This window comes from Abrus precatorius, unplaced genomic scaffold (genome assembly GCF_003935025.1).
Source record: "Abrus precatorius isolate BTA unplaced genomic scaffold, Abrus_2018 Scaffold2, whole genome shotgun sequence".
In the NCBI taxonomy this organism is placed as follows: domain Eukaryota; kingdom Viridiplantae; phylum Streptophyta; class Magnoliopsida; order Fabales; family Fabaceae; genus Abrus; species Abrus precatorius.
This window is the reverse complement of record NW_020874362.1, coordinates 28,098,863-28,119,271: the sequence shown is the minus strand read 5'-3', so window position 1 is coordinate 28,119,271 and position 20,409 is coordinate 28,098,863. Positions and strand designations below refer to the sequence as shown.

At 32.3% G+C, this 20,409-nt stretch overlaps 3 protein-coding genes across 4 annotated transcripts; all 3 read left to right on the top strand.

Moving 5' to 3' along the window:
- Window positions 1–1,824: 1,824 nt before the first annotated feature.
- On the top strand, window positions 1,825–2,686 carry LOC113858902. Its single transcript, XM_027491696.1, has one exon. The coding sequence runs from the start codon at window positions 1,947–1,949 to the stop codon at window positions 2,430–2,432; it is 486 nt and encodes a 161-aa protein (XP_027347497.1). The 5' UTR covers window positions 1,825–1,946; the 3' UTR covers window positions 2,433–2,686.
- A 1,497-nt stretch (window positions 2,687–4,183) lies between these two features.
- On the top strand, window positions 4,184–9,742 carry LOC113858120 (vacuolar fusion protein MON1 homolog). Of its 2 annotated transcripts, XM_027490600.1 has the most exons (14): window positions 4,184–4,672; window positions 4,760–4,839; window positions 5,333–5,404; window positions 5,534–5,573; window positions 6,005–6,106; window positions 6,268–6,389; window positions 6,482–6,614; window positions 6,690–6,781; window positions 7,383–7,464; window positions 7,551–7,615; window positions 7,724–8,014; window positions 8,148–8,239; window positions 9,262–9,326; window positions 9,503–9,742. In XM_027490600.1, exons 1-14 carry the CDS (start codon window positions 4,430–4,432, stop codon window positions 9,596–9,598), a joined length of 1,575 nt encoding a protein of 524 aa, XP_027346401.1. In that variant the 5' UTR covers window positions 4,184–4,429; the 3' UTR covers window positions 9,599–9,742. The 2 variants fall into 2 exon arrangements, 1 of the variants encoding a protein (XP_027346401.1); XR_003503335.1 differs by having other exon boundaries at window positions 8,148–9,326; window positions 9,503–9,669.
- A 6,755-nt stretch (window positions 9,743–16,497) lies between these two features.
- Window positions 16,498–20,159, top strand: LOC113857890 (double-stranded RNA-binding protein 2). The gene is made up of 3 exons (XM_027490160.1): window positions 16,498–16,991; window positions 17,660–17,879; window positions 19,156–20,159. The coding sequence occupies exons 1-3, from the start codon at window positions 16,746–16,748 to the stop codon at window positions 19,899–19,901; spliced, it is 1,212 nt and encodes a 403-aa protein (XP_027345961.1). The 5' UTR covers window positions 16,498–16,745; the 3' UTR covers window positions 19,902–20,159.
- The last annotated feature ends 250 nt before the right edge of the window (window positions 20,160–20,409 follow it).

Sequence of the window (20,409 nt, the reverse complement as noted above, 5' to 3'; positions counted from 1 at the left end):
TATGGTATTATATACTATTATGCTGATTTAATTGTATTTTTATTTTCTATAATTTAAATTACGGGTGATTTTATTTTTTAAAATATGATTAAGTTTTTTTATTATGAAGATGAGTAATTTTTCATTCTCATCAAATTTTTATATTTAAAACTCTTTCAAATTAGATTATCTTCTATTAAAAACTCATAAATTTAAACATTAAAATTTATCTAAACTAAAAAAACTCACTTTTTTATCTCTCAAAATTTTATTAAAATTCTTCCATTTTAGAAAAATAAAATTATCACCCATCCTATTTCATCATAAACTATCAAACATGTAAATATAAAACTATCGAATGTTTTGTAAGTGTACGTAAAGAAACAAAAAATAATAATAAATTTAACAAACATTTTATATGAATAACATATTAAAATTTATAATATGATATTTAAACCCACATTAAAAAATAAAAATAAAAAAGTTTAATTAAACGTGGTCCTGAAAATATGAAACGATAAACTAAGGAGATTATGGGGTGTCGCATTTGAGAGGACAACATAAAGTGAGGGCCAGCTGGCAGGGAGGAAATAACTGAGCGTTGGATGAGGTCCTACACTCCTATCTCACGTGCCATCATTCCCCTTCCATTTTTCTCTGCAAACCATTGAACGCCACGTGTCCTGTATATATCTTCGCTAACACGTGTCTTCATCCTTCACCATCCAAACAGGACCACATTTGTCCTCTTCTTCACACGAACCAGGGACGGTGAAGGGAGCCCAAATTCCAGACTCCTACTTCAATGCCATTTAATTTCAATGCTTCTCTCTTTACAGACTATTTTCCTTTTGTAAATATTTATAATGTAACACAATTGAAGCCAATATGACTTAGTTAACGAATTTTTTTATAAAATATTATGTGTTTTTTTAATACATTACACATTAATCATAATTTTTACATAACACATTTTACGCAAAACAATTGACAAAATTATATATAGAAGTCAGAACAAAATTAATCATAGATTAATATTAATTTTATTCATATATTGACATTTATTTTGTTAATATATTCATTTTTGAGAATTTCCCTGTTAATATTTTAATTAATTAGAGTTAATGATTAAAATTTTAAAAACCATCGCTCCATTATCGTTATTTCTTTGCTTTCTTCTTTTTTAATCTTAGAATTTATTCTCTTTTTTTCTCTATTACTTTTCTAAAAGCACGTATGTTTATTACAAGAAACGACCTTAATAATAATCTATCACTCCAATTTTAGTTCAAGAGATAAAATATTTAACACGCTTTTTAGTAAAAAATACTTTTTAAAATTATTATTTTAAAATCTAAATCGAAGTTAGAGATTGATAAACTCCACGTGAAACTGTGAGATGATATCAGAATATAAAATTACAATTTAAAAGGAATTTTATTTCACTCTATTTAGATGTATACATGTTGGGAGAAAAAAAAATATAAAAGATAAATTAATAAATACCATAAATGATACAACAAAATAGAAAAAACATAACATGTATGGTACCTATCTATAGAATTTTAATTAAAATCTAAACATATATTATATGACGCGGGATATTCATGAGAGAGTAAAATGGGTGGGTGCATGGGTAGCTTCTTATACGCGTTAATTAAGAAAGAAACTCGAGAAAGAAAGGACAGAGAAGATGGAACCTTATCCAGAATGCAACCCCGCATTTTCTTTCTATAATAAATATATTTATTTTATTTTTCTTGTCCACGCGATCCATAATAACGAGAATAAAGAAAAGCAACTAGCAAACCCTTTATAAAAGCACATCAAAGCAACCATAATAAACAACAACGTAGTAGAAAGAGAGAAAGAAAACCATTGAAGACGCAACCAGCACACAGACACAGAGGAAGCAACAATAGAAGCTTCCACTCATATTGCCATTCAAATTTTAAACCCTCATCTTCATGCTTGCAATGGCCACCAGTAAGGGCTACTTTGCTAGACCAAACAATCGCTTTCTTCCTGTCTCTGCGGACACTGACTCGTTCTCGTTAACCATGGATTCCGATTCCGCGTTTGAGTTCGACGAGTCAGATGTTTACAACTCGGGCCGCGTTAACTCGCTCGAGTTCCGCAGCTCCGTTCACGGCCCTTCCTTGGCCAGTAAACCCTCTTCCACCGGAACTCCGGCATCGCTGCCGGTCAACGTCCCCGATTGGTCAAAGATTCTCGGCGATGAGTATAGAGAGAATCGAAGGAGGAACAGCGTGGTGGACGAGGACGAGGGTTACGAGGTTGAAAGGAGTGGGAGGTTGCCACCGCATGAGTTTCTAGCGAGAACGAGGGTAGCTTCGTTCTCTGTTCATGAAGGTGTGGGGAGGACCCTTAAGGGAAGGGATCTCAGTAGAGTCCGAAATGCAATTTGGGCTAAAACCGGGTTTCAAGACTGAAGACGCTATGCATATTATCCATAACCATAACCGAAGCTTCTTTTTTCTTTTCTTTTCTTTTTTTGGGTTCTACTTTTGTTTCTGTAATTGGCATGTATTTTTAGTTTTTATTTTATTTTATTTTGGTGATAACGTTGCCGTATATGAGATGATTATGAGGTTTCGGTAATTAATTCGAAACCTGAGGTTTGTAATTTTGTACTATTCACCTTGAAGGAGGATCTTTTTCATTTTTCAATAATGTTAATGTTATTTGTTAGAGTATATATGCTATATTGGTGATTTCGTTTCTGGTTAATTAATTGTTGTGGCTGTGTTTAATTTTCAGGATTGGATTGTTGTGTGTGTGTTAATGGAAAATCTAAATGGTGAGTGGAAGTTAGAAGAGGGGACGGTGGGGCCGTTGTAGGAACAAAGAAAGGAAGGTAGGGTCCGTTTGTTCAATGATTGGTGGTGGGGTTTGAGTTTTGATACGGTTAATTTGGGGGACCAACGGCTTAAGGTTGTATCATTCTACACCACAAACACCCTTAACTAATGTGTACTAATCATCAAATATCCATTCATCGCTGGCATTTTAAATTTTTACATTAAAAAAAACATTACAAGCTGATTAGATTACCAAGTTTACCATTTGACCAAGGTTGCTCAACACATAGCATTGGCAATAGCAGCTCATCTAAATTGAGGGAATGTGTAATGTCTGGCCATAGCTCAACCATGCTTGCTCATAGCTCGTTTAGGGTCCCTAATAAGAGCTCAAAAACACATTTTGATTGTTTCTTGGTCTTCTGTACTACGAGCTTGGGGCAATTAATGTGATCTCAACGGATTCGTGCCACCCCACCAATATTCAATTCCAAAATTACTGCTTAAAAGCACAGCAGGAAGGCTAAGCTAGATCAACGACCGCCTTATAGCCAAGCCACCAGGAGAGATGAGAATCGTGTGAACTGTGAACAGAAGATAATTAGACTGGGTCCTTCATAATTCTTATCAAAACCTTAAAAAATTCAGTTTCCATTCGGACAATTAAAACGGGTTCAACACACCCAAAAATCTCTTCTAATCAACGTGTACAACTTTCCTTCTATTTTTAAAAATATGTTCCCCTTCTCTAATACATAAAATATACTGCTGTTTATTCTCTTCTTATAACTTCTAACTAGTATCACCAAAAATGAATGTTTTGCACCTTTAATGTCGTTTTATAACTCTAACTAAAATCTTTGTTTTATTTTATAGACCCTCACAGTCGATAGTAAGATTTCAAAACTATCTATCGATGATAAAATGTCATTGAAAAACTGCCTTCGAAAAGCTTGTTCCATGTAACAAGATAAAATCGAAATATAAACACGTTAACTTTTAAGCAAGGAAAGTCTAAAATTTCAAATTATAAGAATACAGTAAGTAGTTTAACATCTATCAAATAAAAAAGTGTAATTTAATCATTATTTTTATTCTTAAAAAAGTCATCTTTACGACATTAAGACAAATTTAAAACATATAAAAATTTGGGGTGTATTCTAACAATATTCTTAAATAAATTATCGATTTAAAAATAATATGATATAATAATTTTACTTCGTCCGTATGACCAATTTCTAGATTTACCAACATTAGAATCTTTTTAAAAATTAGAAAATATATTTTCTTGAAATTTTTGTTATACTTATACTTATTAAATTTAAAATATTAAATTATATATCAAATACAGTTTTTTTTTTTTTGTCATGCAAATACTAGCAAGATAGCCTATCGTAGAATAGTGCATAGAGTGTTGCTAAGTCAAACGGCCTGGGCCATTGCGAGAAAGTGTGAAAGCCCGGCCCGGAAATTGCAGTTCGTGGCGGGTCGGCAGGCGAACGTCCGCTGACTGCAGCTACCGGTCAGACCCAGTCTAGACAAGCACCGACTGGCAGACAGGCACCGTAGCAACCACAATTTCAAAACCCTATTACTCTCTCTCTCTCTCTCTCTCTACATTCATCACTATGATCGACGACGAGAGAGAGGGAGAGATTAGGGATGCTATCGAACTTGCTTCGGACGATGCGCTATCCAGCCCTAGCAGTAGTGGTTACGTCGGCGAAAGAGGCAGCACCAGTGCCACCAGCGATTCTCAAATTGAGATTGAGCATGAAGAAATAGAGGAGGATGCGAGGATTGAAATCGATTCAATCTCAATCTCCGACTCCCACCATTCTTGGATTCCTGGAAAACGGCATCTCGACGAGGTATGTACGGTGATTTTAGTACGCACACTCTATGAGGATGAATAACTGTTAAATATTATGTTCTGTTTATTAATGAATAAAGTGCAGGATGATGCTTCCATATCATGGAGGAAAAGGAAGAAGCATTTCTTTATTCTCAGTCATTCTGGCAAACCTATATATTCTAGGTTAGTGCTTCTTTGCCTTTGTCCGCTCGTCAATTTGCATCCTTAAATTTTCAAGTAAAACATTAATTTAGTATTACCTGTCGATTTATTTTTTAAAATTACTAAGAAAACAAATTAGAGTTTAACTTCCGGTGAATTTGGTTCTTAGCATTATGAATAAATAATTTAGTCCTGATTTTGTCAAATATTAGTTACTTTAGTTCCTGACTTTAGTAGGCGCAAGTTAATGCGGTCGCTAACATCAAAGACGAATTTGATTGATGATTGTTAAAATTTGAGACCAAATTGATCAAATGGGCAATGTTGAAAACCGAATTAACTGATGCTGCCAATTTCGAGTAATGAATTGTTTGATAGTTGTTGTAGTGTGGTACTAAATTTGCCTTTTCTAATGTTAATGACCAAATTGACTGATGATGCCGATTTCAGGGATGAAATTAATGTCTCTTAAACTTCTTGTAATATTCTTGTTATGCGATTTATTTCCTTCTAGGTATGGAGATGAACACAGGCTTGCAGGGTTTTCAGCAACTTTGCAAGCAATCATTTCCTTTGTTGAGAACGGGTATTGTGGCTGTTTCTTTTTCTGGTCAACTAAATACCATCCGTAGTTCTTTACTATTCCTTTACTGTGTTTCACAGACTGCATATATAAGTATAATTTTCCAATGGACTCTTCGATTTCTGTTTTCAGGGGTGACTCTATCAAATTGGTGAGGGCTGGAAAGCATCAGGTCTGTCATATGTTCTTCTCCTTTGATGTTTTTGTGCTTGAACAGTATGTTTCATTTGAGCATTTCCTGAATTGAAAACCAGCTCCTAGACCCCTCACATCTTGTTAAGCCAAATTATATTTTAATTGCTTCTTAGCTTTAAAGTGTAAATGACATTTAGTCGCTATCCTTGCTTTTTTGTTGGTGACCTGCTGCCTTATGTAACTAGTGCTTAGGAGGAAGAGGGGTTTTCTACCCAAATAGTGCATAATTTCAAACTACTCCCAAAATGATATTGCTGCTTTGCCATGCCAGATTCTTTTTTTCCCTGCATGGGTTGTGTGACCTTTCGAAAACTTGGGAAAGAGTCTGTTTATCTGTCATGTCTTGCTGTACCAATACAATGTTTCAAGGCTTGGAGATTGCTGATTTGATTTAAAATCATGGTGTAGGTGATTTTTCTTGTGAAAGGACCAATCTACTTAGTCTGCATCAGCTCCACAGAAGAACCTTATGAATCATTAAGGGGGCAGTTGGAGCTGATTTACGGTCAGGTATAATTGAGATGCACTGTAAAATTTTATGGATTCATCTGCTTGCTCATTATGCGAGCTTCTGTGCTTTTCAAATAACTATTGCTTCTTTTAGTTATTCAAATGGACTCCTCGTGTTTTGATGGATATATGAGACATCCTTGTTGTTAATATATGTGCAGATGCTTGTTATACTTACAAAATCAGTAAACAGATGTTTTGAGAAGAATCCAAAATTCGATATGACACCCTTGCTTGGCGGAACAGACATTGTCTTCTCTTCACTAATTCACTCTTTCAGTTGGTTGGTTTACCTGCTATTAGCATGTTCAGTTTTCCGATGTTCTCTATTTTATATTTTGGTAGTAAATACTGTTATTTGTCTGATCATGTCAGGAACCCAGCTACATTTCTTCATGCCTATACTTGTCTTCCTCTTGCATATGCAACAAGGCAAGCTGCGGGAGCTATCTTGCAAGACATTGCTGATTCAGGTGTTTTGTTTTCTATACTGATGTGCAGGCACAAGGTTAGACTCTAATTGATTCTGTAATCTGTCCTTTTATATACTGACTTAAAGTAACACTTTGAATGCTGAGTGCAGGTGATCAGTCTTGTCGGTGCACAGAAAGCTTCCCTTCATCCTGATGATATGCTGCTGCTGGCCAAATTTGTCATGTCATCTGAATCCTTCAGGCAAGTAGAGTGGTCCATATTTTATTTTTCAGAGAGCTGTCAGTCTCACAGATGGTTCAGTGGTATAATTTACTCATTCATTAGAGGTTTGAGTGCTTCTTTATTTTGGTAATGGATGTTGGAAGCACACTGATTTTTCTTTTAGCGATATTTATGAAGTGAATTATGATTTATGAAAAGTTGATGTAAAAAGATATTCCAATTAGGACTATTAACTACTTAAGCTATTAATATTCCTAAATTAGAAAATTTTTAGCGTTGCTTGTCTGAGTCTTTCTCAAAAATGTATTTCTGAAAGAAATTTAAGTATCTATGTATAGTTTTGCCCGAAGTTTCAGTGACCAAGGTTTAGAATTTTGTTCTATTATACAATGACCAGAATTTTAGATGGGTGACAATATTCTGGTGATTTACAGCTCTATTCTCAGTTAGCTCTAACATTATCTAAATATCAGTCTTGCTCATTTCCTGTTGTTATTGAACATTCAAACAGGAAAACAGCTTAATTCTTTTCTTTAGAAAATTGTTTCAAATGGATGTCTTTCCCTTACCATTCTGTTTCTCACTTTCTTATTATATTTTGTTGGCTATAATTATGCAGGATGTCAGAATCTTTTTCTCCAGTTTGCTTGCCAAGATATAATCCTTCAGCATTTTTGTATGCTTATATCCATTTCTTTGATGTGAGTCAGATTGTAATACATCATTGGCACAGTTATATTTTGTACATTAAACTTAGATAACATTATTTTATATAATTATTTGACAGGCTGACACATATTTGATCTTGCTAACCACTAGTTCAGATGCATTTTATCATCTTAAGGATTGCAGGTAAGTGATGGTTTAAAATCCAACCATGCTATTAGTGGAGGTAGTGCATACATTAACTTTACAAGAAGATCTTATGTCTCGATTAAGAAATTTTCATGCTATTTGTAGGATTCGCATCGAGATGGTCCTTTTGAAGTCTAGTGTCCTCAGTGAAGTTCAGAGATCCTTGCTAAACGGTGGAATGCATGTTGAGGATCTGCCACCTATACCTCATTCTGGATCATCTCATTTGGGCCAGCACATGCCTCCACCAGATTCTCCTGAAAGATTTAGGGAACCAAATTCTGGCACTGGGGGTCCTGCTGGATTGTGGCATTTCATATACCGCAGTATATATTTGGATCAATATCTCTCTTCAGAGTTTTCATCATCAATTAACACACCTCAGCAGCAGAAAAGGTATTAACTGTAATTGCCACTTGTTCACTTTTTATGCCTTTCACTGTCCTGGATTTTATTTTTTTTCCTTTTTTTCATTTTCTTTATGCAAATCTATTCTAGTCAGAAGTTTAACGTGTCTTCATTGATGCAGACTGTATAGAGCTTACCAGAAGCTTTTTGCATCCATGCATGCCAAAGGAATTTGGCCACACAAAACTCAATTTAGGAGAGATGAAAACTACGGTAATAAATATTGTGATTCATACTTAATAGCTCATACTCATAGCGTGTGTGTGCACTGCGTGATTTTCTGTCTGAAATGGATTCTGCACTGTGCCATTTTGTATGGATATGGAAATGACATAATGCATTGTGACATTTGGTTTTGTGAATCCCACATTCAGCAGGAAGCCAAAATACTTTAATGACACATTATCATGACGTTACCAAATTTGCATCCTTTATAATATTTTAACTTTTATATGTTTTTGGTACTTGTACTTAGCAATGCGCAGATAAACTGATTCATTTTCACAAACTTATGCAAAATTAATTCTTTCAAAAAACAGTTTTCTCCAAGTAATTTTGTGCTGGTTATCTAAACATCTATGGTTACCAAAGTTCAGTTAGAGTTCTCCGTTAGGGCGACTCGATAGCGAGATTAATAGCCTTTGGTAAATTCTTTTATTCAGAAAGTAGGCTCTGCTTTATCTCTAGATCGGATTCCATGCCTCGTCTCTTCTAGCCCTTGAAAGGCAGGAAGCCCTTAGGTATAGGTTGGGGAAAACTCCAAACAAAACAAAAAAGGGCCTTATTCTTCCTTATATTAAATATAAGTTTTAGAATTATATCCAAAATCTGCATATTTGTTATATTTGAGTCTGCAATTATGGGTTGATGCAACTCTTTTCTGGTGCAGGGAGAAATGGGGGTGGAGTGTATGAATTCATGCTTTATTTATGGCCTTTTCTCAATATTAAGCTTTAATGGTATTTTTAGACTATGGAGAGATTGAGCTTGTTCACCATGAGATATTTTTGAGATTTATGCCAAGAGAAATACTGGCAAAACATTTTTTTTATTGCCTGAATTCCACTAAAAAGGGAGTGAAGCCACATGATTTGATGTCTCCTAAATTAATTTTACCAAATAAAATATGTTGGAAAAAGCATGTCAAAAGTGTGTTATCAGTATTCTTCTTGATGGAATAAAAGACAAACCAATTGAATTTGGATGAAACTCACAGGATCTTCATTTTATGGCAGTTCTTCTCTGTTGGGTGACACAGGATTTTGAGCTTTATGCTGCCTTTGATCCCCTTGCAGACAAGGTGCAATTTTTACTTGTTTCTAGGATATTTTGATTATCTTATTAATATTGTGAACGATCCCGTCTCTCCTGTGTTATCTATCAGTGCCTAAGTATAGATTCATAATTGAGTATTTATGTTTGTGCCACTTCCGTTGGATGAATTTTGAAATGTTTTTGCACAATTGAGTATTGCAGGCCTTGGCGATAAAGACTTGCAACCATGTTTGTCAATGGATAAAAGATGTAGAAAATGAAATATTTTTACTAGGAGCTAGCCCCTTTTCATGGTGATTTCCATGCAAATGCTGTAAACATGTATGATGATTTTTTATTCAATATAATTCCTACAAAATGTATTATTTTTCAATATTCTTTTTGTTTAATAAAATCTTCCATGTTAAATTGTTATCTATATATACATAAATGCAAACTTCTATCACCAATCCTCAATTTGCAAAATTAAATATCAATTTTAATTTTGACTATTATTTTGTCCATATCTTCAAACTTTTCTCTCCAATAATAATTTTTATTATTAATAAAATTAGTTTTATGTATAGCACGGAATTAAATCCAGTATTATCAATTTTATGTATTGTCAAATTCAGGCCCTTATCAGTTTTAAGGGCTGTTACACGAAATAAAGTCGTTGCTTATCTGATTTTTGTGCGTCTAATAATATGGCAACTTGTATTTGGGGAGCCGATAGAATAGATACCATTGAGCACTCGCAGAAGAAACCCCTAAGTGTGTGTTTGTCTTCTGCAAATGCTCAATGCTGCAACCCAGTCCATCCATTCTCACCCTCCCATAATGTTTCTTGAAAACAAATATTCGCATACACAATTTCATGCAACTAATCATTTATATTATAATTATTGTAAAATTAAATAAACAGAGAAATCCATTGGGAGAAAGAAAAAGTCAGTCAGTGCCATCATAAATTTACAACATAATTTGATAATTCTTATATGATAATAAAAATAGTTTTGTCAATCTCAATTCTCAAAACTAAAATTAAATATTTAAAATAGTACATTTTTATCGTAAAATATTATTATATCGAATATAAAAAAAAATGTAATAAGTGAGGTGTACATGCATAAACAACCACTACGATTCTACTTTCTTGGTTTAACTTTACGGTGTGCCTTTTTTATGAAATTGTACAAGAAAACTTATCAATAATTTTTTTCTTCAATACTGGTCCACCCTTACTTAATGCAACTTCCCCCTTTTCTTGAGATGAATGAAAGGATGCATCAAAGACGGAGAAAGACGGGGCAAAAGTACTTGGAAATAACAAATGCAATTAATAAACATAAAATATAAAAACAATTTGAATATATAAATAAAATTGAAATATGTTAACTCAATTTTTAAGACTGAAAATAAACATCTACTAATAGTAAAATTATATTAACAATAAATATATTTTTGTATAAAAAATTTATATGTTATTAAACTCAGCCCATCCATATAAGTTCGAATGTGTATATTGTCACTCTCATTTAAGCGAGCTTTGTTTAAAATAAATTTTTTATTTATTTTATAATCATATTAATAATAAATTATTTTCTATAAAATATTAAATAAAAGTGATAATAGATACATAAAAAAACAGTTAATTTGATGGGTTGGCCTATATATGTATACCAAAATAAAGATTTAATTACACTTGTTTTAAAAAATATACTTATCTCTCTTCTACATAATTTATTTTAGTATTTTTAAGGATATCGTACAATTTTACAAAAATGTGTGTGTGTGTAATATTTTAGAAATGTGTGCTATTAACATGTAAGAATAATACAAGCATAATTGTTGAATTAAGCATGACATTATTGTAGCTTTGAGATCTTTTAAGTCGCAAATTTCAACCATTCCAAGTCAAATTAGGTATATTTACACTAGTTTAAGTCCTTTGCATTTTAGTTTTTTTACACTTTTTGTAGTCACTTCTCAATGGAATTTAAGCGCTTTATTTATGAAACAAGCCCAAGTTAGATAAAACAACAAAATAAAACTGATTGGGTTTTAAACATAAAAAACAAAAAAAAAAAAGGATATGTATTGATAAAGTCTCTAATTATTGAAAATTTTTACTAGTCCCCAACACAATAAATATGAATTTTCTTCACTATATCGTAATCTGCAGCTTACAAAGAAAATTCTATTGGCTTGCTCACACCTCAAGGGTTTTTTTTTTTTAAATGTTGTGTATTTAATGGGAGACAATAATAACAAAATACTACTCCCTGTGAATTTTACAGAGTGTATAGAAATTAACTATACATAGCAAAGATAAAAAAATGAAAAAAATATTATAATATTGGTCTCTTTTTTTTCACACATTTCTTTTATATTTATGAATATTATTCATATTTATTAAGAATTTCATGAAAGTAAACGCTGTGTTTTTTAAATGTTTACTGTGAGGTGAATGTTTTCCTCCTTTATTAAACGCATATGATGTCATTGTTTTATCTTTGTCTTTGCTTCTCAGTTTGTTTTGACTGTTGTACAAATTATTTTTCAAATATATGAAATATTTGTGTTTCCTGTTTTTTCTCTTTTTGTGAAAACACGACACTGTTTCATGAAAAACTTTTTTTGTCTTTCTACTTTAGTGTATTAGCACATTATTCGAAGTGTACTGTCATCATATTTGACTTGTATTTTATTTCAAATGGGATAACCTATTTTTCGCGATTAATACTATTTCAGAATCTTCAAATAACCATTTCTAGAAGAGGTGAATTTAAGAAAAGAATGATATTCAAATGTATTGATAAAAAAGATTTTGAGTTGGATGTAATATTTAAAATTGTTTATATGATTTGCTAGTTTTCATTAAAAGATATCTCTTGAGTCATCTTTGTTCGAGAGAGATATGATTTACCTCTCAAGTCTTCTCTGTATTTTAGACTTCTCATGTGTCTTAAACTTTTCACAAAAAGTATCAATTTTGTACACTTGCTTTCAAACATTATTCTAATTTTAAAATAAAAAAATTAAAACGTCAAATTGTGGATGTTTTCCTCTCTAAAAAATTGACCATATAACATTTAAAATTGAGAACATATATGCAATGCTCTTGATGCAATGTCATGGCATGTGTACCAAAATATGATGCCCCATTAAATGCATGGATATGAATGATGATAAGGTGCGTTCAATTTAGTTGGGTGGGGAAAAAAATAATAAATAAGAACAAAGCTTTTCCTCCCCAAAGCCTCTTTCATCATTTACATTGTGGATTCGGTGCCTCCAAATTGTCAAAGCCACTATTCACCAATTTCGGAGATTAGAAAAAGTTATGTTCCCCACTTAACTCCACCATCATAATGAGGCCTAGTGCTTTATATTTATACTATATATTAAATTCTTTCACATCAATTTTATATTTAAACATTTACACAGTTTAATAAATTTATTACATTTATAAACAACATGGTCTTGCTCTGACTTAACATAACTATCCTCTGTTATTTAAAACAGAGGAGTGTGTGTAGTGTGTAGTGTGTAGTGTGGAGGCCACCATGCTGAAGAAAATAAAACACAGCATAATTATCTCACTAATTCATATCACGTGACCTGTTATTGGGTCCTTCACCCTTCAGTGCCTCTTCCATTATTTACACCATTATCATAAAGCAAAGGCCTCTGTTACTGTTTTACAATCATGACCACCCCCACCACCTATATTTTACCATCAAATTTCTCTTATGTTCTAAGTTTAAACATTATCAACAACTTTTTGCATTTTATTAAGTTCTGCTTTATATAATTATTTGTTCTACTAATAGTTTAATCACATGTTATATAGTTAATGGGTTATTTTAATATTTTTATAAGCAAATGTCAGATTAAAGGTTAAACTTACAATTCTTATGCCCAGTTCAAATGTGTACTAAGGCTTTTATTAACTCACATGGGACATGCATTACTTTTACAATTTTGTTAACTTTGTTTTTATAGTCAATTTCAAATATTTTAAAATAATTTTATTAAATAGTGTATTTATCATATTAAAATATGAATGTATAATTTTTTTTCTAATAAATAATATATAAACATATTATTTATCAACGAATAAAATTATCAAGTGTTGAAATATTTTTTCAATATCATTTTTATTTAATGAAAATTAAGCTGTTAGAATCAATTTTTTCTGATGCTGTTAGTATAAATTTTAAATGTTTAAACTAATTAATACAATATTCTATTAGTATTTTTAATAATAAGAGTATTTGTTGGTATAATAGATATTATTGATAGCGTAAACATTCAAGTTTATATCAAAATATTTTTTTTGTTAAAATAAGAATATATTAATAGAATATATCCTAACAATTGATATTATTGTCTGTAGTAAATGATTTTTTTTAATATAATAATTGATACATGTTAATTTTTCTAATCATACAAGTTAATATAGTGATAATATTAAATATTGTAGTCTGTAATTAAAAATTTTATTCATTAATTTCTATAGTGCACTTTAAATACATGTTAAAGAACAAGCATACAATTGTGATGAAAAGTGGTCCAAATTAATTGAATTTGAAATATCTTTGGTGGGTTTCCCTGATTTGCTAAAAATGCGTTACTCGATTATTTATTTATTTTATGATTGAATCCTAGCACACTTACCTAAATGCAATTAGGTTAGAGAATGATAGGTTTTAGGCATTAATGCAAACATAATTAGATTCCACCCGTTTCATTAAAACTACAAAAAAGCATTTTGTTAAAAAAAAAAAATCAGTGCAAAGGTTTATTTTTTATACAAAACTATACATTTGTTTATAATTATGAGAGAATTGTAGAAAACAGAATCTCTGAAAGTTAAAACATCTATTTATGAATTGTCCTTACACTGGAATATACTAATTAAAATCTTAATTATGGTTGTAGATTTATATGCAGAAGAAAAATTAATTAAAAAAATTGCTATTTAAACGAGTTAAAGGAACTTACTTAGACAAATGAAAAGATAAAATAAAAATAAAATATTATAAAAAAATTTGTATCAAATAAAAATTTCGCTATAAATATGTTTTTAGTTAAAAATTTATAATTATATAAATTTTTTTAAAAGTTAAATAAATACACCCAAAACTAAAAGATTAAATAAATGGAAAGCCTTCATTTATATATAAAAAAATAAAATAAAATCTCACCTCCTTTCCTTTTCTTAATTTTTCTTCATTCAATTTTTTCTCAACCAACAAATATTAGTTGTAATCTGTGTCATAATCACAGATAATCTGTTTAAATACAAGACACGTGTTAATTAAGTAATTTAAAATTATTATATTAAAAATATGATAATATAGTTGATGTTTTTAATAAAAAATATTAATACATTACTTAAATGCTGAATATAGTCAAATATTATTTTACTGCACTATAATTGATTTTGAATATAACTAGTAATTTAGTGTTCGTGTGCAAAATATGGGTTAGTTGGTACTAAGGTAATAAAATGCTTACATGAAAAATAAAAAAATATATAGTTTCTTAAAAAATAAAAATTATTTTTAATATTAAATGCACACTAAACAAATTAATAAAAGAAAAATATTTTAGATGACTACAACATAAAAAGTTCATCGTTTCGTTAACGAGGTTTTACTGTATTAAATACATAATTTTTTAATATATGTCCAATTCCATATAATCAAAGATTAGTAAACAATAAGTTTTTGTTAAAATTTTAATATTTTATACCATTTACACTAATTTTTGTGACATTCTATAATTTATAATTAAAATTATTATAAATAAATTGTTATTGCACATATTATAAAAACAGGCATTAAATTAAAAATATACATTTATAAATAAATTATTTTATTTTCTCACTTATTATAAGATTTATATAACAAGACAATTATTTTTTACTTATATATATATATTAATTTAATATAATTTAATTTAAATATTTAATAATGTAATTTTTGTATATTGACATAATAAGTTCTTATATATAACGCTTATTGTCCTATATAATAATTAATATAAATTTAATATTCATAATGTGAAAAAAATATACTCACAGCGCACAAAAATTAAATTATTTAATTTATAAATTATTAATTTAACTATTCAATATCACACGTATTTTTAAAATATAATATAAATTGATGAAATATTTTATCAATTTTGATAACTTAATTATTTTTTTATATGGAAAATTATTTATATATTAAAATTAGAATAACGATAACAAGCAAGGACAGTGGTTTTTTTTTTCCATTGAAAAACATAAAAATACATTAACTCTCCTTAATTTTAATACATTATAATATAATGTAATTTGAAAATATTATTTATTACTTCTTTAACCGACATATTTAATATATATATATATATATATATATATATATATATCACATAAATGTATTTATTTATTTAACATGTCACATTTTAATTAATATTATAAGTATTTATAAAATAGATATAATCATTTTTCTTGATTGTGATAAATTATGTATTTATTTTTTGTAAATAAATTTGACGATAATGTATTGAATAAATAAAACTGAAAATAATATAGATAAAATTTGAATCTTAGAAGATCATATAAGGCAAATTTATAAGTATTTAATACAAATACATCAGGCTAGAATTATGTCTGTCAATTTATAATTTAATATTAAATATTATATTTGAATAAAGAATGATTAAATGGAGGTTAAAAAATGGTAAATTATATGTATATAAAATAAAATAGAAATAAGAATACATAGGTTGCATTAATGAGCGTTTGCAGTTAGTAAATACTGGGCAGGATTTGGTGTCTGGCTCCCACTAAAAAAAGGCTCAAATGCAATTCAATTCCATTACGCGTTTCATTAATTGTCTCTCAGCATCATTGCATCTCATTTCAACACAAAAGAGAGAAAAGAAAAATCAATGAGAAAGCCATATACACTACTGCTACTACTTTTTAATCAAAAAACAATTAACAAGTTGCACCCCACCCATCAATTAAAAAGAAAAAAAAAATAGCAAATTATTATTATCACTAAACAAAAACATTAGAAAAAGTGAACCCAAACGTTTGAGTTGACTCCCAGCACCAACGCAATAAATAAGCTTTTCATTTTTTCAATATAAAACTGCATTTTAATTTAATAATAATCATAAAATAAATTTACTCCTAACTCCTATCTTACTTTCTTCTCTCTCTAACTCCTAACTCTTCATCTTCCATCTTTTCTTTTACACTTTCTCTCTCTTCTCTGTTCTCCGTGCCGCTGCTGTGGCTTCAAGCTTCTCTCATTTCCAAACCCTACAAGGAGCAAGCCCACGATTTGGCCGGAGCTAATTCTCCGTCAGCGGCGGCGACGGGGTGGATCGGATCAGTGTAGGCCCACTTTCTTGAGAGAGAGAAAGTGCGGTTGGGGTTAGAGAGAGAGAGAGGAAAATGTACAAGAACCAGCTTCAGGAGCTGGCACAGCGAAGCTGTTTCAACCTCCCTTCCTACACGTGCATTCGGGAAGGTCCCGATCACGCGCCGCGCTTCAAGGCCACCGTTAACTTTAACGGCGAGATCTTCGAGAGCCCTCACTATTGCTCCACTCTCCGTCAAGCAGAACACTCTGCGGCTGAGGTGGCACTCAATTCCCTCTCTCACCGTGCTCCCTCTCACTCCCTCGCCGCTAGAATCCTCGTCAGTTTCTCTCTCTAGCTTTGTTTCTCTCTCTAACCCTGTTTCTCTCTGTTCTGCTTTTGTCGGCGACTTAGCCTTGCGAAATGACAGAACTGCCCTTGCCTTGTGAATGTGGCTGTTGTTTCGTTTAGGGTTGTTTGTGCAATGGTGTTTATGATGGAAGTGTTTGATTTTTTTAATTGATTTTGCTGTTGGAGGAAGGGTATGCTGGTTTTTATAGTAAACGAGTCTGTGATATTTGTTTCCTAAAAGGGGTTGAACTTTTCACTCTCTTGTTGTTCATTTTGCAAAAAAAAAAAAAGTTTGCTTTTTGTGAGTTTCTAAATTACATGTTTTTGTGTTGAACTGCACCTTTTTTGTTATGTCAATTTGGCTGTGTGAAAGGAAAGAGGAAGACAGAATAATTGAGTGCATGTTTTTTTTTTATTATTAATTAAATTATCTTAATTGTCTATACGCTACCAGTCTTTGACCTTCGTCATGTCTTTCGAAGTAGAATGTGTAGGGTTCCATGTTTTCTCTATGTTATGCACATTCTAGGGGCATCATTCTTTCTATGACTTTGTTATCATCGTTAAGATGGTTATTGTTTGCTTTGTTTGGCATATGTTAATTGTGTCATTGGTGATTTCATGTTGTTTTGCTTACCATTTGCAAAAAATATTTAGGATGAAACGGGAGTATACAAGAACCTCTTGCAGGAAATTGCACAAAGGGTAGGGGCTCCATTGCCGCAGTACTTTACATTCAGGTCAGGCCTAGGACATTTACCTGTTTTTACTGGGACGGTAGAATTAGCTGGAATTATGTTTACTGGTGAACCTGCCAAGAATAAGAAACAAGCAGAGAAAAATGCAGCTATGGCAGCTTGGTCCTCCCTAAAGCAATGTAAGTGGCTAGCTAGCTTCTGTCTGGATATTGCTCTTTCATGTAAAAAGATATGGAACTTTACATCAATTTGTCCTATGATTATTATAGCCTCAAAATACAACGAAATGGAACAGTGGCAATTCCTTGCACAGTCCTGTTTCCCTAATTCTTATCAATTATTGTAAGAAATGTGGCTAGTTAGCCAGGCTGAAATTTTTATGTCATTGAACTGCTGAGGAGTGTACTAACTGTCTCCCAAATATTCTCATGTACTTCCCCAACTTGTCCATGGTAAAGGCTAAAACCGTCTTCGATGCATTATCAACAAATGAATGATTAACAAGCCACCCAAATGCCATGTACTTATTTGTCCTCATCCCATGTGACTTTACTTTGAAAGACACAATATTATATTCAGATAGTTTTAAGTGGCTATGTGCCTCTCTAAACTACCTTTCTTCATTGTGTTTTTATCCAAGTTATTTCTAAGCAGGCTACTTAATACCAGCAAATTGTACTACTCTAGCAGCAATGTGGGGTGGGGTGGCCCCTGGCTACTTATTGTAGTCGATATTACAGCCTTCTGGACACAAAATTGCACCTGTACCACTTGCGACTCTAGGGACAAAATCCATGTTTTATGGTTAGAATCCCCCCACCTGTTCTGTTCACACCTCAGTTTCTTTCCAACTATCTTCCAGAAGTGCAAGTATTTTCCAGCCATTTCGGGCCTGTTTGAGGGCAGCCTAGCCTCAATTACTATGTTTTTACTCTGTCACTTTGTTTCCCACTTTCTTTTTTATTATACTTGTTGCTTAATTGACTAATTTTTTTCGTTTGGGTAGATAGACTGGCATGCACCCAAACATTTTAGATAATTGGAACTGGTTGCACATTTTTATCTGTTATTTGCTCAGGTTCAACATGTTCCCAGCCACTATTCTAATTCCAGCCACGCTAATTTTCCTGCTTCAATTTACTGTGTTTGATTATGACTTGTTTCTTGCGTCTTAGGTTGAGTGTGATTGTGTATCTAGACTAAAACTTATACTGATTAAAAATTGAATGTCTTCAATTTTGGGCAGTTTTTATATTCCAAGTATTTAAAAATGTGTTGTATAAATTATTTATATCGTATCCATAATCTTTGGTATATTACCATCTTCTAACTGCCATGCCACTATAATGTTTTTTAGCTTGGTTGCTCTGTGCTGTTCTGTATGATTGAGAACTATGGTTTTAAGATCCATTAATTGATTAAATATGAATTGACTGTAGTTTTCTTTCTTGACAGTGGCAAAAGAAACTGCAAGCTCCTCAAATGAGCCGGAGAACAACGACGAACTAGAACAGATCACTATAGCCCGGGCTTTACTGAACTACCGACTGAAGGAAAAAATGTCAATCTCAAATCCAAATGCTCCAATTCCATTTCCAAAGAAGTTTCAGATTCAAAATCCCAGGCCAACTAGCCCTCAGCCTCCACCTGCGGCAACATCAAAGATACTTCCCTTAATTTGCCAAAAGGCAGCACCTCGAAGCAGGCATTCAGCAGCAGCAGCAGCAGCTGCCAGTGACAATTCTGCAATGCCACCACATTCTTTTGCACCAGAAATCCGAGGGATCTGTCGCCCTAAGTTCCCCGCAGCAGGAGCAGCACCTTATGTCCCCATTCGACAAATGAGACCACCCTGCCAGGGGATTGCTCCTCCGGTGACTATAAGGACTGCAATACCTGTGTTCTCTCCACCTCCCCTACCACCACCAGCCGCTGCAGTGTCCCATCAAGTACTACGAGCTCCTCCTGTACGGGTTGCTCCTCCGGTCACAATACGACAAGCCGTTCCAGTATTTGCTGCTCCACCGGTCCCAAAAGATGAACCGGTTCCCATCCAAAGAGGCGACCCACCAACTGTGAGTGCCCCTAGCCTGGAAGACAAGCTACCGGCTAAAACTGAGGAGACCGAGGAGAGCAACAAGAGCGACAAGAGTCCACCGGAATCTGAGGCATTGCAGAGCATGGAGCAGCTGAAAATTTGAATGATGGTTTAGTGATGGATGTGGAGTTTGGTTCTGATGTTATAATGAGTGATGCAATTTCACTCCTTGCTTTTGTCCTGTTCAAATGCGACAGTTGGTGCAGGTTAGCATCAGCGGGTCGAAGTATGTGTAAAATTGAAGAGCGGTTCAGCATATGTTATTTTTTTATTATGCTTTTTATTTTATGTATGTTAATGTTAGTCATATCTTATTATACATATTTCACAGCAATCACTGACATCCTTCGGTTGAGTTGAGATTACATGCTTGTGTTGAATTGAATAGGTCGACATTACCCCATTGCATGTTCAAACTTAGAACCCTCACTCATGAATGGACTCCACGCAGCCCATGCACGTCTAACGTTTGTGTTCTTCACGGATCGTGTTCCCATACTTTTCAAACATTTTAATTCAGCTCCTCTGCCTGGATTCTACGTTGCTTTGTGATTACGTTCAAGCAGATCAGTCATTATGATCAGGATTTTGCTAATCACACCTCTTAAGCT

Coding starts and splice junctions, on each gene's coding strand:
- LOC113858902 (XM_027491696.1), top strand. CDS start 1,947: ATGCTTGCAATGGCCACCAGTAAGGGCTACTTTGCTAGACCAAACAAT.
- LOC113857890 (XM_027490160.1), top strand. CDS start 16,746: ATGTACAAGAACCAGCTTCAGGAGCTGGCACAGCGAAGCTGTTTCAAC. Junction 16,992..17,659: donor CCCTCGCCGCTAGAATCCTC/GTCAGTTTCTCT, acceptor AAAAATATTTAG/GATGAAACGGGAGTATACAA. Junction 17,880..19,155: donor TTGGTCCTCCCTAAAGCAAT/GTAAGTGGCTAG, acceptor CTTTCTTGACAG/TGGCAAAAGAAACTGCAAGC.
- LOC113858120 (XM_027490600.1), top strand. CDS start 4,430: ATGATCGACGACGAGAGAGAGGGAGAGATTAGGGATGCTATCGAACTT. Junction 6,782..7,382: donor ATGTCATCTGAATCCTTCAG/GCAAGTAGAGTG, acceptor ATAATTATGCAG/GATGTCAGAATCTTTTTCTC. Junction 7,465..7,550: donor CTTATATCCATTTCTTTGAT/GTGAGTCAGATT, acceptor ATTATTTGACAG/GCTGACACATATTTGATCTT.